Here is a 17,164-nt window from a genome sequence, read left to right as displayed (position 1 = left end):
ACATAACAACGCTTCTTCTTCCATATTAAATTAAAGAACACCTCTCAACACAATCACCATAATTAAAAAAGTAAGTTATATCCACTTATCATTATCATGCCACTCAAGTGAAGCACTAGGGATGTGAATAGAGACCAAGAAGTAGACGCTTCTCTTCTGCCCTCCATAGAGTTATACCTACTTAGTCGAATTAGGGCACTAGGGCATGTGAGAGACACAAGTAGAGCCTCTATTCTACCCTACATCTTTCTCCTTTCTAAGCTAAAGATAGTTAATCTCTTTTGCTTGGATTCTCAATTTAAGTATGTTTTATATTTAACGCTCATTCCGTAAACGTCGAGTTTTTCTAAAAGAAAAAGCGTTTACTTTTTACAGCGATATTCACAATGTGCTTCGCAGTGACGAAAGCGATTAATACCCCAACTCAGAGTTCGGCGCTTCAGAAATAATCGCTACAAGTACCCAAACAAACAAAGTTACAAGAGAGCCACGAGTACCTCTCTCTTTGCATTTATTTCCGCATCTCGCACAGTAGTCTGAGAGCGTATGCGAATGAGACAGTAAAGCAGAGGAGCAATGGCTTCAGCGGCTGTTATCGCCAAACGCTATGCAATACCGACCATTCTGGTGGTCCTGGCTGTTATATGGCAGCTGGTTATACTGCCCACAAGTTTCTCCAGATCTCACTACGATGGTAAGTCAAGACATTCATCTGCATGTATTCTAATTTTCTGAAATCTTATGATTACCGGGAGCAATAGCCATGTTGTGTCAGTTTCTTCCTTGCTTTTTATAGAAATAACCAAGATCCAGGGATTGAAGGTGTGAAAGGATTCTCCTTTGTTTCTGCTTTTCCCATTGCCATAAATGCATCTGTGCAATTCTACAACACACTAGATGAACCTGTGCATGTGTTCAGACAAGTATGAACTGTTGCAAAGGATGGCCACGAGACAGTGGTCATTGTGCGTGAGTGGCAGGAATATCAATTCAGCTTACCAAACGTATCATGGAAGCATTAAAATGGTACAGATCATATAGGGCACAGGACCCACTAGTAAATCATGGTGTAATCGTGGATATAGTATATCAGCTTGCCGGCCAATTTTTTTTCACACATTGCCAAGGCGGCATTGGTTGACTGGTGAGCTCAATAGATTGTTAAGCCATACACTGGGATTCTATTCGAGTTAGTGTTGCGACAGTCAGACTGAACAATAATTTCGCAAGCGTTGGAAAAGAAATCAAGGAAAAATTGTGAAAGGAGGAAAATTGGCACAACGAAAAAATGAAAAAGACAAAATTCGGCAATTAATTGGCTAAATCACGATTTATTTGGAATAATTACTCTTTTTCGGTGCAGGTAATTTTGATCCATTTTTTCAATCAAGTTCTCGGTTTCCATTTGACTCAGCCATTAATCGGTGAATCCCCATTTACGATAACATTGATTATCATTGTGTTTGCCCCACCCAAACACAATTCCCCGGGTGCATGTTCTCGGCGTCTTTGCCGGAAGAAATATGGCATTAGTTTCAAAGAGATGGGGCCATGTATATATTTGAAGCAAAGTCACACAATTCGGACTCCACAACGACTAGGCAAACTACAAATGGAAAGTCAACTTGGAGACTTGCAGAACTCGCTGCAAATCTCAACTATAACTTGGCTTATTAAAAAGATCATGGAATATAAACTCACAAATCTCAGGGAACATAAACTTATCAACAGTAAGCAAATTTAATAATAAGTCAATAAAACATAACAATAACTTAGCAACAACTCAGCAACAACAATTCACCACCAGAGGGAAAGTCGGGGTGTTTTGTTAACAATTTCAACTCGGCATGCCAATCCTGTAAGCAGTACTTGCCATAGTTGGTATATTCTATTACTATTGTTTCTTGGCTATTTTGGCAGAATATATACCCTTTGATGCTAAACTGAAGGAAGCCCACTTTTTGTGGTGCAGCCCCTCAAGGTATGATTCTTAAAACACTTACGATTTTTTTAATGAAAATCCCATCCAGTTCATTCCAACTTACAATGGAAGAGAAATTGGGATATTAACATATATAATCCTTTAAGAAAAACGTGTCGCTAATATCTAATCGAGTATCCCACTAAGGTGCTATCACATATCCAAAATAATGGTCAACACATACATCCTTGCTGTACCAGTACAGCTCCAATCTCCATCTCTACAATGTCCAGTCTAATCCAGTCTCTGAGCCGGCATATCAGCACACTCATCCGTATTAAGATATTGCACAAAGTTGAAAGCCGTTTCCCAAACCTGTTTCCTAAAAGGTTCAGAATCAGTTTAATACGCTAACGACATCTTATCAATGTTGCTTGCACATAACCAAGGACTTGCTGCATCAGAATGCAATCATACTGAACTTGTCAAGTGGTTTTGGTCAGAAGTCGGCCCTGCTGAAGGAAAGCAGTTGAATCTAGTTCAAAATCTGATTACTAATCTAGGATAGCATGCTTTTTATCAAATAATCTATTTGAATCCACCAAGGATGGGCAAAACTATATGCAGAAGGAACAAGTACGAATAAATTCAAAATAATATTGAATTCATGGAGCAGTCTCTTTTTGAGGCTTAATTTACTCTCTCGTTGAAAGTGGGCAGTTTCAGATGGTGCCTCATAGGGTTTTTAGATTTGGCGATTTCATTTATATTCACATTATTTTCATCTCAGATTGAGAAACGAAAATGACCAAAAAATTATTTGGTGACAGTTTGAGTCTTCACAAGATTTATTGTTAATGCTTTTTGTTGCTTTTTTTTGTTATTTGAGATTTGAAACTAGTGGGCATATTTAGTTAGCCAGAGAAGTTTTCCCCAATGATTTTGTGATGAAACAATTGGGATTCTATTGGTGATTGTGGGAGATTGCTTTTATAGTAAAATTGACACTTCATTCCTCCTTTTGCAGTATCTACATCTCACCTGAATGTTTCATTCTTTAAAGGGCAATATGGAGTTTTGAGGATTGTGTAGCATCTTGACATTTTAGCAAATGTTAAACCATATTTGACTATATGCTTGTCATGACATATGCCGATTACAGATCCATCTGTAACGATCTAACATAGGCCCATTGGTAGCATTTCACTGTTCTCCTTTGAAAATGACTCAAGGCCAAGTCACATGTTGAAAGTGTGACACCAACACTTCTCATAATAAACTTGAAAGGGGAGTTCTAGGCTACTTCACAACCCCCCAAGTTTTGGAGACATGATGGAATATGATCATCCAGAAATTGAGACAGTTTCTTCTAAGTGGGTAGGAAATGATGAGTCTTTAGCCTATGCCATGGAAGCAATTTGTCCTCATCACGCATTAAATATTAAGTGTTAGTGTTATGATTTTGTCTTGTAGTGACATGTTTGGCATTTAGTTTGTCAAATTAGACTTCCAATTCTTTGTGTCAAGTGTATGAAAGGGACCTCCATCTACTTAAATGCATCGTCACTTTTTTTGTTAGCTTTTGGGGTTACTCCATAAGTGTTTTCACCTAACTAGGAGCATACTAGGTTTCCCAGTCCATCAAAGATGCTTGATGGACATATGGATGGCTGAATATGAGTAGATTTTTGACCTTAGATAGAGTGATAGAATTACAGATTGAGTGCTAGCCTGGCACACTTACCTAGGATGTTATTATTTTAATTGACATGATTACTAACCCATTGTGTGTACACAATGGGGAGTTAGCTGCGTGATTAGGAAAGATACCTACCTAGAAGGAGGAGTGCTAGGCACTTAGCTGTATGAGCATGGGACTATGTGACATACACCTTGTGTGAGAGAATGCAACAGGGCAGCTATTAATTCAATTTCTTCTTAACCTTAATAATTGCTTGTGAACTTTATTTATCTTCTTATGTTTCTTTATTAGATCTTCTCGTCAAACAATTATCAAGAACAAATATAGTAAAGACAATGGACCCAAGATATAGGCTCCAAGCTAAGGCAAAACCCCTCCAATGGGACAACCCGGAAATAATCTCTTCTCTTCATATAGGATCTGCTTCAAATGAAAAAATCAAGACTCAAAACCCTAGACCAAGTCCTCCTAGCACCAAGTCAACCCTCCAAGAAGTCCTTCCAATTAGGTCAGAGACCAACCAAATTAATGGGGATCAATTCTGTTTCAACCGGCTTCCAGCTACAATTTCGGCCCCCAACTTCGACTTGCAACTTCGGCCCTGTAGCAGCTGCAGAAACCCCAACGTTTTCACACGTGTGAGAGGAAAATGACCCAAAAACAATTTTTCTTCTTCTTCTTGTCTTCTCCTAGCTTTCTTGACCTTTGCTTTAGCTTTCTTGATGTTCCCAGCTTCAAATCGAACTTCTTGATGGGAGAGATTGAATTGTTGTTAAATGAGGTCGATGCTGTTTTTATTTATACACATCTGAGGGGTTCGAATACCCTCTTTTAGGTCGACTTCTCACTGCCAGGGCCGACTTGTTCTAGGAGGCTTGTAGAACTTTCTAGACTCAAAATCAATATCTTGTACATGTTACAATTTGCTCAATAGAGTTTTATACAATTTACAAGGACTCTCTTAACTCAGGAAAAATATTCTTTTGACATAACAAACTGTTAAAATTGGCAACTAGGGCCAAACTCCATGTGGGTCATCTTATTAATGGTAGCTGATATTTTTCTTGGATCCCTCTCATTGAGAGGTGTAGGATTGATCTAAAGATCATCTGATTCTGATAAGTATTCAGGGAGATATGAATTTATTTGTGTTATGGGACAATTCGTCAAGGTCGGACAGCAACTAAACTGCCCCCACTTGTGCTCCACGTTTTGGTATAAATACAAGTGCCTTGCAAGTCATTTGAACACACAACTCTCTTGAGATTTCTTCTTCTCCACTTGTTTTGGGTTTTTAGTGGAAAGAAGAATCTCTAAGGGAAAAACGCAGTCCTAGAGGATGATTCCCTAGCCGCAGAAGGTGGTCTAGCCGCAGTCCAAGAAGGGTGATCTAGCACCGTGAAGGAGGCCTAACAGCTGACTCTAATGCAGTCCTATCATGCCCTAGCCACAGGTGTTATCATGCCCTAGCTGAACGCAGCCATGCCCTAATCCTATACGCTGTTTTGAAAGGGTTTGAGACAGCCCTTGGACGCAACAAAAAGGGATGCCCTAACCGCAGTCAAGAGATTCTCCTAGCCGCAGCAAAAGACAGATCATTGAAGGGAGATCTATCCACGTTTAGAGGAGCTTATATACACAGCCTAAAGAGGCTCCTATACGCTGCCCAAACCTGCCCTAATCTGTTGCCTAAAGAAAACCCTATTCACAGTCTAGAGAGACCTAATCCAAGGTCATCCATCCACAGTCTAAAGACCCTATTTTGCTGTCCAAAAGGAAGCCCTAGCTGCAGCAAGGAAAGGACTGGACAACATGGACATTTGAGGGCTATTTCAGGGGTCTGTTTAGAGGACAGTATGACTGATTGGAGGAGACTGAGACAAGGAGGGTTTGCTGGAAGGTACAACTATTGTTTGAGGGTGACAAGTCCATACATTAGGCCTGAATCTACCCTAAAGGAACAACGTGACAGCAACAACTAGAAGGAGTATTCAGCGTGGAGAAATAAGGCTGCTCTGAAGCTATTTCAGGAAGACAGTGAGGCTATTTAGGAGGGCAGAATTAGGGGAGCTTAGGATCAGATTTGTTGAGGTATCATTGGAGGATCAAGGATCATATTTGTGCTGCCTAGAAGCTACAGGAAGACCGCGTGTCAGGCCGCAGGCCATGACACCACAGTGAAGGATTTGATGACCGTTAGATAGGACTGTCTTGACATAATGAAGGCTGCCCTATCTGCTGTTAATGCAGCAAATAGATAATGATGGGCATCATGATGAAGTGTAGTGCAACATTGATAAATAAATGCTACAATGAGATGCAGCATGATGGGCACAGTGAGGGTCAGTATGAGGCAACGCTGTTGGGTGCAATATAATGATGAGGTACAGCTTGATGATGCAGCAGTATGATGTGTGCAACATGGTAATGAGGTCCAGGATGATGATTGTGTGCAGCACAGTGAGGAGCAGCATGGTGATGGAGTCACCTTGGATCAATGGAAGCAATATGCCTTCTACTCAGCTCAGATCAGTTACCTCATATGCTATCCTTGTAGAGAAGATCTCTGCTCTTATTTAGATAAGTCAATATGTTGACTTCTGATGTATATGTACTCTCTCTCTCTCTGTTGAACTATTGAAGAACATATAAGAAGAATTGATCAAGGGTTTCCCCACATTGGGGTTTGTCCTTGGCTAGTGCCACATCTTGTGTCCTCTTGTCTTGGCTTGTCTTTTGCAATTTATATTTATGTTCTATCTGCAGTTTACTTTAATGCTGATGTGATTGCTAATCTGGAAAAGGTATCGAGCTAATTGTGAAATTTGAAATAAATTGCTCTAGCATAGAACGTACTTAAATTTAACACAAACCCTAGAAGCATGAAGAACATGCTTGACCTAGATGGCCATAAGAATGGAGCATGAAACCCATGCTTGAAAATAATATTTTTCTTTCTCCCTTTCTTGTGTATTGACAATTATGAAGATCGAAACTAGTTACATTTTCCAACTCCCCCTCTTAACTAGGGAGGTATTCATAATTGTAAACCTGGTACAAGGTTATTCTCAAACTCAATAGTTCTCATAAGAAGAGTCGAATTGGTAAGCCATCATTAAGCATCAACATCATGACCAACATTGTCAACATAGTAAGGCCTTAACTTGACAAGCTCTTTCTTATACATGAGCATAATGCTGGGAGGCTTTACGTGAGATACCACACTACTAAGTTGCAGGAAACGTGGCCCTAGGGGGCGTTTCGCCAGGGGAAACGAAACGAAACGCGTTTCCCCGTACCGTACGGCTTGGAAACGCGTTTCCGGCCGTACGGCCACGTTTCCCGAAACGGAAACGTGGCCGTACGGCCGGAAACGCGTTTCCAGGCCGTACGGGCCACGTTTCCCCAAAAAAAACATTTGTTTTTTAATTTTTTTTTTCTAATGTAGATCTCTTACATTTGTTTGCCCTAGTGTTGATATGTTGTTCATGGTAATGTTAAATTCTTAAAGTAAAAGTGATATTCTCCTTTATTTTTCATTTTCATCCTTTTACTTAAATTTTTAACATTACCATGAAATGACTCAGGATGTTTGAGAGTGGTTTCGCCGTCATTGGATTTCATATGGAGAAAGTAGAATTTTAGATCTTACTCAAAATCCAGCAGACTTATCTGTTTTTCAGGATTTCAGGATTGGGGGGATTTCAATGTTTCCTTTGGATTTTATCATTGCTGCTACTACTGCACTGTGCCTCCTTGCACCGTTGCAACTCTACACTCCGTTGCTCAGAGTTGGCGTTCTAGCCACTGCATCTGTCGCTCCAACACTGCTTTGCACCAATTGACACTGGTCCATCCTGCTACTTCTGATCTGGGCTCCCGTAGCAAGGAATTGATCCGAGAGGTGGGCTCCTCAAGGATCCTGTCCATTTGTAGTTCTTTCGAACTACAACTCTAAATCAACCCACCTTCCTCCTGGAGGTATCTTAGCTATCATGGCAAATTCATCCTCCTCGATCTTTGCAGGTACAACCTTCAGATTGTGCTTCTCATTTTTGCCCTTCTTCCTGAGAGGACACTATGTTGCGTAGTGACCCATTTCACCACACCTGAAGCACTTGATCTTCGAAACATCCTTCTTCCGCCTCCGCTACTCCTGATGCCCCTTGGATGCAAGCGCTGCATTCTCTTCCTCCTCCTTGGGCTTCGACCCACTGCTGCTACTTCCTTCAAGCTTACACTTGACTAGATCTCTCCTCAGCTCTTCTTGCTTGAGAGCTGCCCACATACTATCCTAGTCTGGCCAAGATGCCCTGCCGAGGATGCTCTGGACAAAGACTTATCACTCTTCTGAGATTGAGTTTAGGGCCAATCTCACCATCTCGGAACCTTGAGGTGTAGACCCTATCCTCAAAGAGTACCGTCCTACAACTTCTTTTCCCTGGATTCTTCAATCCATAAGAAGTTCCAACCTTAGATGCTTATCCAATCCTCCGGACTCCATTCTTTCTTTATGGTCTTCACTAAGACTTATGACTATTAGTCTTGTTCTAGTGCATGATCCATAAAGACAAGAACTATCCAACATCACTCCCTCTCAATTAGGGAAGAGATGTCTACCAAATCAAGCTTACCTCTCAGGTACTTAAGCTTCTTGTTTTGTAATGTTTTAGTCAGAATTATGCTACTTGTTCATATGTAGGTAGATAGTGCAGCTCTATGACACCATCACATACCACGCTTCTGATGTAGTGGTATTTATTATTTATATGCTTCGTCCTAGCATGGAACATCGAGGCTTCTATCAATCTTATACAACTTTCATTATCACAATGTATATGTGTAGGGCTAAGTGGTCCTTCAAACAAATCTGATAATAACTTCCTGAGCCAAACAACTTCTCTACAGACTTTGATTGCAATTTGCAACAACATACTCAGCTTCACCACTACTCAAAGAAACTATATCTTGCTTTCTGCTCATCCATGAGACCATGGAAGATCTTAAACTAAAGCATCCATCTGTTGTGCTTCTTCCATTTGTCTCATTGCAATCCCAATCAGAATCTGTATATCCCATGAGTTGAATCTCATTACCATTATAACGAAGGCAATGATGTATAGTTCCACGCAAATATCTTATGATGTGCTTGGCTGCAATCCAATGATCATGTTTTGGCTCCATTCGAAACTGACTAAGGGCATTTACAGCAAAATGTTTGGTCTAGTGTTTACCAAATACATCAAGGACCCAATCAATTATCTGTAGCCACTGGACTAGAATCTGAACTCCTCAACTTTTTTAGATTGGTAATCATAGGAGTCATCATAGGCTTGCTATCCATCATGCCAAATTTCTGAAGAATCTTGATCACATATTTCCCTTGACCAAGATATATTTTACCCGGCTTCTGCTAAACTTCTAGTCCTAAGTAGTAATGCATAATCCCAAGATCATTCATATCAAACTCGACTGCTAACTACTTCTTGCATTCCTGAATTCGATGCTCTACACCTGTAAGAAGTAGATCATCCACATACAAGAGTATGATAATTGGTTCACCTTGGACCACCTTGATGTATAGGTTAGGACCAGTGTTTAAAAAACTGGAACCGGTGACCAGACCGGTCCACCTAATGAACTGGGTTTCGAACCAGGACTGGTCAGGTCTAAACGAACCGGTTTTAAAAAAATACATTAAATAATTAATTTTTAATGAAAAAAACTATTTTTAACATTTAAAACCATGATTCCAAGCTAATAGAGACAAAATATGCAAATATTGCTCATTTATATACCATGTTAAGGTGAATATATCAAAATGGCACTGAGTGCAATACATATCATCGACAAAATACATAAGCAATGAGGCTCTAAATGGCCTCTAGAGTGCAAAAACAAAGCCTACAAACTATGGGGCCACTGGCCTACAACAAGTCTACATATATGATAATAGTGATCAACATTATCACTTGAAACTTCTCATGAGTCATCATGATCAAACTCAGTTGGTTGAGTCTCGACTCCCAAACTTTGCAACTGCTTGAGTCACAAACTTCTCTATTGGTTCAATGACTTGAGTCTCAAACTTCTGAAGGTATTCTGCCCTAATATGCCCTATTGAGTCATTTGGTGCTTCACATGGCTTTACATGGCCTCATATCCTAGCCAAGTGTTGCTTGAACCTGTTAATACCCCCTCCAATAGAGTTTTGGCACTATTTGCAGATCATTTTGCCACTAATCATATCACAATGAGCCCATATCATATCATATCACAAGGAGGCTTTTGGAGGCATGATGACTACTACTTAGATCATCATCAAACTCTTTGCTGTTCCATTACTCCAGCAAAAACTCAACACTCTCCAAGCTCCCAATCAAACTCACAAAAACTCCAAATGAGATGTGTGAGGCAAACAAGGGGGTTAAGCTCCTTTTAAAGGCTTGGAGAGGGTGTTTTTGGAGGGAAAGAACCCTTATTTTCCCTGCAAAACACCCTACAAACTTAGAAAACCGCATTGTGTGGGTCTTTTGTGGCATTGGCAGCTAATCGACCTGTTTAGGATGGAACCGGGACCAATTTTTCCCTTTTTTGGGTGAAATGAAGGGTCAAATCGGGTTTTTTTGCCGGTTTGACCTGGTGGGCTAGCTAATTGGCTGGTTTGACCGGTTACCAGTTCAAACGGCCGGTTTTTAAAACATTGGTTAGGATTTGTAGAACTCTTTGTAAAACCAAGCCTTAATAGGTATGCATCCATTCTTGCATGCCAAACTCTAGGTGTTTGCTTTAAGCCATATAGAGCTTTCTTCAGTCTGCAGACATGAGTCTCCCTTTGATTTATTTCAAATCCTTGAGGCTGCTCAATGTAAACCTCTTCATCAATTGTCCCATTTAGAAAAGCTGTCTTAACATCCATTTGATGAATGTTCCATCCCATAGAAGCAGCGAAAGAAACAAGAAATCTAATTGTTGTATATCTAGCTGTAGGAGCAAAGGTTTCTTTGTAATCAGTGCCTTCTTTCTGTGAGAAGCCTTTTGCTACAGACCTTGCTTTGTATTTATCAATGCTCCAATCCGCAACATGCTCTAATTTGTATTACCATTTTGAAGTGACTATCGATTTGTCACTTGGCCTATGAACAATTTCCCAGACATCATTCTTCATAATAGACTGGTATTTTTCCTGCATAGCATTCCTCCACTCTTGATGTTTAGCTGCATCTCCATAGGAGTACAGTTCAACTTCAATGAGCTTTGTCATATATGCAACATATCCAGAATACCTCTTCGGTCTTTTGCTTTCTCTAAAGGTCTCCTTTGCTGTGTGTCGTTTTGCTTCTTGTAGAGTAGTTCTCAAATCTCAACCAAGCAGGCCTCTTTCGATTTTCAAGAACAATCACTTGTTGCACAGGCTCACTAAGACCTTCAACATCCTCTTGAATCAAATCTTGATCATCATTGTCCCTCGAGATATCCGGAAAGATAGGTATCTCCTCTTCATCAAAATCGATTGGAACGTCTTTTGATTTCTTGTAGGCAATACTTTCATCAAAGATGACATCCCTGCTTACCTTGATCTGACGATCCGCCTTAATATAGATTGTGTAAACTTTTGGTGAAGCACTATACCCAACAAAGATGCCCTTCATACTAGTAGGATCCAACTTCTTCCTCTTGTCCTTTGGTATATGAATATAAACATAACACCCAAATATTCGAAGATTGAGGACTTTGCTTTTGCAAATAAACAACTGTCACACATGCTTCTCGCCATAGGAATTGAGGGAGATCTTGATCATGTAGCATGACCCTGGTGCATTCTTCAATTGTTCTATTCTTCGTTTTGGCCACACCATTTTGTTTAGGATTGTAAGGAACAATAAGCTCCCTCTTAATCCCTGCTTCATTGCAGAAAGCTATGAGTTCTTTGGAGGTATATTCTCCACCATTGTCGGACCTCAAAATCAAATTTGTGAAACTTCTCAAACTCTTCATCTTTGTTCTTGAGGAGGTATAACAATGTTTTCCTTGAGAAATCATCAATGAAGGTTACATAGTATTGATGTCCACCCAAAGATTTTACTACTGTAGGACCACATACATTAGAGTGTATGAGATCTAAAACTTCCTTAGATCTAGTATCACTTCTTGCGAATGTTTTCTTCACGTTCTTGCCTAGAGTGCAACCCTTACAAGTTCTTTCATGTTCTTCCTTCAATTTGGGGAGATGCCATTGACCATTTGACTTAGAGATGGACAAATTCGATAATGGTGTCCATACCTTCTATGCTATAGTTCAAAAGGGTTCACATCCAAGTGAACTAGGTCTTGAGATAGAGGTGTAAAAAGTCTATATAATGTTCCCTCACGAATCCCAACTACCCTAGCATCGTCAATACTAGAGCCCTTACCCCAAACCAAAACCTTGCCATCAATAAAAGCTATTCTATCACCCTTATCCTCTAGACAAGAAATAGAAAGTAAGTTTTTCTTGAAACCTAGAACATATAGGATGTGGTTAAGATGAATACTTCCACTAGATTTGAGCTCCAACGAAGTAGATCCAATCCCTTTCATTGGATAGCTCTTCTTGTCTCCAAGTTCAATTGAATGAGAGGAGGTTCCTTTTGACAAATTCTGGAGCTGGCTGCATTCTCTCGTCATATGTCTAGAAGCACCATTGTCGATAACCCATACATTCTCATCCTTGAAAGTCCCAGACAAAGCGGAAAATAAATTTCCATCCATTACTTCTAGCTTGGAAATGATCCTTATGTTGAAACCCTTAATGGATGAAGCGAGATCCCCAACAAACTTGAAACCCTTCGTTATAACCCTTGTCATATTGCCAAATAGGATGCGATCTTCAGTCTCCTTCATGCACCTTAGCTCTGATACCATGTTGGAAAATCAGGAGACTTGTAGATTATAAATGATTTTCCTTAACTTGATAATTACTTGTGATGTTAGTTGGTCTTTTGTTATTTCTTTAGTTCTTGTTCATCAAGCAATTACCAAAACAATGTAGATCACAAGGAGACAAAATACACAAGATATAGGTTCCAAGCTAGGACAAAACCCCTCCAAGGGGAAAATCCAAAAAGAAATGCTTTTTTTCTTATAGAATCTTCTTACAATGAGACTTCCAAGACCCAAAGACCAAAGCCCAAAATCCTCCCAAGCGCCAAGTGAGCGCCCAACAAGATCTTCTTCAAGGCATCTTCCAAACTTCGACCTTCTGTAGCTTTGCTCTAGAATTTTGGCCCTACAACTGCTCCTCAGAATTTCAGCCCTGCAATTTTGGCCATTGCAATTGCAGCGACTTAGAAACCCTAACTTCACACGTGTGGATAGAGAAAGAGATTATCCCAAGAAACTTTGATTCTTCCTTCTTTTCTTCGTCCTTCTAGCTCTTTCTCTCCTTCACTATTGTAGATCAAACTTGTGATGAGTGAGTGAGTCAAATGAGGTTGAGCTCCTTGTATTTATAGCCTCCTTGGGGGGTCCAATAACCCTCCCTTAGGCCGACTTGTTCTTGAATGGGGCTGACTCGGTCTTGGAAAAATAAATGGATTTTTCTTGACAAAATAAATATTTTTTCTTTGTTACAATGATTCCAAATGGGACTATAATACATGACATAATTTCTTCTTTGTCCTAGAAAGACCTATAAGCTCGAAGAACATGCTTTTGACCTAAACTTATCATGAAATCCATGCTTTACATAAAAATAAATTTTATTTTCTTTCTTTATACAAAATATACAAAGTCATGATTATACATAGTTCATTATGAAGACCAAACCTAGTTACAATTTCCACTAGGGATAGCATCCGACCACAAAACAGCAAGGGAGAAACCATTGAGATAACAGTGGTTGTGGATCCCATTGTTTCCCTAAGACCTAGATCACCTAATGATGCTTTGCACTAGGCTGCTAGATTTTGCGGTAATAGGTAGTAGAAATATTCAACTATTCACTTTTACCTGCAATTTGCCATCTTCATCAAATCTAAATCTCAAGGTCTTCAACTTTCCATCATTATAAACAGGAATAGCATGCATTCAAGGGTAACATGACAAAATACCCCTCAACTTAAACTCTGTTTCTTTATATAGCTCTGTAGGTGCCATGCTTATTCCCTCTTTTAATGTGCATGAAATAATGCCATTGAGATTTCTCTAATGGTCACAAGCCATATCATCAACAAAACTTGAATAATACACAAGCTTGATCACCATCACAATTCATTACCCCAACAAAAGTTTGGAGTGTAACAGCCCCGAAATAAAAACATGCAATTAAAAAACAAAGGTTAACACTTATTTGTATGAGCTTTATGATTTATCTTTAAATTAATCATTTTAACCAAACTGAACAATAGCACCATGAAATGCAATTACACAAGATACAAGAGATTGCTTAGTTGTAGATACTAGCTAAAATCAAGGTAGAGATCACAATGTTGCAGAGTATCACTATACATTCAAGTTGTGTGTGGAATGCCACCGTGGAGCTTTATCTCACAAGGTATAATAAGAATTCACTAAGTTCTCATCAAAGAACATTTACAAGAGCACATGGCACATATTTATACATGGAAGGATGATCAAATCATTAATGGATGTGGTTCCTAATGGTTGGCCTTGTGCCCTATAAATGATGATGACCTGTTAATTTTAGGCAACAATGGCATGTTCCATGCTTTAGAGCAATTTTACTTCAGTTTCTTTATTAGCCCAGTATCAATGTTCAGATTAGCAATCACATCAACATGATAGTAAAATGCAGATTTAACATAAATATAAACAGTAGAAGACAAGCCAAGACAAGAGGAAACAAGATGTGGCACCAACCAGGGACAAACTCCAATGTGGGGAAACCCTTGATCAAATCTTCTTATAAACTTCAATAGTTCAACAGAGAGAGATAGTACAATTTACAAATCTGATATTTTGTAAAAGCAGTAAAAGAGCCCTAACCAGAAAAGTCAACGCTGGTCAATAGGGCAGATTCCTTCCTCAATTCAGCTCGGTCAAACTTAGTGAACTTAGGCCTCCACCAGCAAGTCTAATCAGCCCAAAACAGTGCAAAAAAGTCCAGTCAAAATTGGTCAACAAAAGTCAACCCTACGGCCAGCCCTAGTATAGTCAATTTTGGTCAAAACAGAGGTAAGATTGCCTCGGTTCTTGTGCCCAGATTTGCGGCCTACTAGGACAGAGATTCCTCACCCAAACCGAAGTCAAAATAGGTCAACGCATCAAGTCAACACAGTTAAACATCCTTCCAGCAGCTCGGTCAACGCAACAAACAAAATTATGTCCTCCTTTCCTTCGCATGTGTGAGAGAGAAGACTGCCCAGAAATGCCTACCTAATCAGATGAGGAGAGAGAGAGATGTATGTGAATGAGTGTGTCCAAATGAGGCTCAGGCATCGTGAATTTATAGCAAACGTTGAGGATGAAGAGACGTGACTGTTGGGCTTCTGAGCCTACATAAATTTGCTGGTTGACCTTGACAATTTTTCCATAATCAAAATAAATTCATAACTTCATTTGTACAAGTCGGAATCAGATGATCTTTAGATCAATCCTACACCTCTCGGAGAGAGGAATCCAAGAAAAATATCAGCTGTCATAAATAAGATGACCCACGTGGAGTTTGGCCCTAATTGCCAATTTTAGCACTCCCTCTCAACTAGGGAGAACTCCATCTGCTAATCCATCTGCCAATCTGTACTATCTCTGCCATCAATGTACTGCTCTGCTCTGCTGAACTATGAAGAATAAGAAGTGATCGAGAATGTATCATACCATTCTCTACTGACCCGAAGTCAGTTCCAAATAAAAGAGAGTGTCTCATACCACTCTTATTGACCAGTAGTCAGTTCCAATCAAAAGAGAGTGTGTCATACCACTCTTACTGACCCGAAGTCAGTTCCATTGATCCCAGATCAATATCGGTTATCCTAGCATAGGGAGTACGGTAGTACACGATGCATCCATTGGTAGTACTATGGTCCTTATCCTCATTTCCCTACTCATTGGCCAGATGAGAGGTACTTTCCATGAGTCCTAGACTGCATGGGTAGGATGTCTCAGCAGGAGAAGGATGAATCACTCATCCTGCCAACATGTCGCTAAGGGGTATCACAGGGGAAGGCTGAACCACTCACCTTGTACACAGCAAACCACTAGGGGAAGGCTGAACCACTCACCCTATGGTTGCTCATCGCTCCAAGAATTACCCCAAGCCCCCCAGAGCTCCCAGAGCTCAATGCCCATATCATATAGGACCCTCATAAGAGGGTCTCTCCATGACTCCAAGTCGTTTTCGGAAGGCCAAGAACTTGAGCTTCCCCAGGGGCTTTGTCAGAATATCGGTGACCTGCTCATCAGTACCAATGTGATGGAGCCTTTTTGCTCCTCGTTGTACCATATCCCGAATAAAGTGGTACCTGATATCTATATGCTTGGAGCGATCATGAAACACGGGATTCTCTGATAATCGGATCCCACTTTGGTTGTCGCAGAGGATCATGGTGGTATCCAACACATGTCCAAACAACTCACTAAAGAACTTCCTCAACCAGACAGCTTCACAGGAGGCCATACTAGCAACTATGTATTCGACTTCGGCGGTGCTCAAGGCAACCGATTTTTGCTTCCTGCTTATCGAGGATATTGAAGTAGAACCCAAAGAAAAACAACATCCAGAAGTGCTCTTGCGGTCCACCACACTGCCAGCCCAATTAGCATCAAAATAACCATGCAGCCTCACATCTCCGGCAGTGTATCTTAGTCCATGAGTGATTGTGCCCCTAAGATACGTTAGAAGATTCTTGGCACCAATCCAATGTATATGATGAGGCTCAACCATATATTGGCTCAATGTGTTAACTGCAAAACATATGTTTGGATGAGATTTCACCAAGAACATCAGTGCTCCTATGAGTTGATAATACTCAGAAGCATTTCTCAATTCAGGTCTGGTAATAACTTCTTAAAGTTAAGTTCCATCGGGGTAGTCACAAGCTTGCAGTCTACCATCCCAAATCTTTCCAATATCTTCACAACATATTTTCCTTGAGATAGGAAAATTTCACCTGGCTTTTGCCAGACCTCTAATCCTAGGAAGTAGTGCATCGGTCCTAGGTCCTTCATCTCAAATTCAGAAGCCAACTCCCTCTTACATTTGTGAATGAGAGGGTCTGCACTTGTTAGAAAGAGGTCGTCCACATAAAGTATCAAAATGTGAGGTTTATCATTTTCAACCTTAAAGTAAAGGTTCGGATTGGCTTCACTTCTAGTGAATCTCAACTTCATTAGATAGCTATTGATCCTCTCATACCAAGCCTGGGGTGCTTGCTTCAAACCATAGAGAGCTTTCTTCAACTTGCATAAACGAGATTCCCGGTCATAAACCTCAAACACCTCGTGTTGTCCCACATGGACTTCCTCTTTGATCAAACCATGCAAGAAGGCGGTCTTCAAATCCATCTGATGTAGGTTCCATCCTTGCGAGGCAGCAAGGGCTA

General features: G+C 40.2%; 1 protein-coding gene across 1 annotated transcript in view; it reads left to right on the top strand.

Moving 5' to 3' along the window:
* Window positions 1–360: 360 nt before the first annotated feature.
* LOC149165109 (DNAJ heat shock N-terminal domain-containing protein) overlaps window positions 361–17,164 on the top strand; it is a 424,936-nt gene continuing 408,132 nt past the window's right edge. The window contains exon 1 of the mRNA XM_089432244.1: window positions 361–694. Within this exon, the coding sequence (XP_089288370.1) occupies window positions 577–694 (118 nt within the window). The 5' untranslated portion in view covers window positions 361–576. The remainder of the gene's footprint in view (window positions 695–17,164) is intronic.

This window comes from Pinus tabuliformis, chromosome 5_1 (assembly GCF_031772625.1).
Source record: "Pinus tabuliformis cultivar Carrire ecotype Pingquan chromosome 5_1, CPIR1, whole genome shotgun sequence".
NCBI classification, from domain to species: domain Eukaryota; kingdom Viridiplantae; phylum Streptophyta; class Pinopsida; order Pinales; family Pinaceae; genus Pinus; species Pinus tabuliformis.
This window is presented reverse-complemented; position numbering and strand designations above follow the sequence as displayed.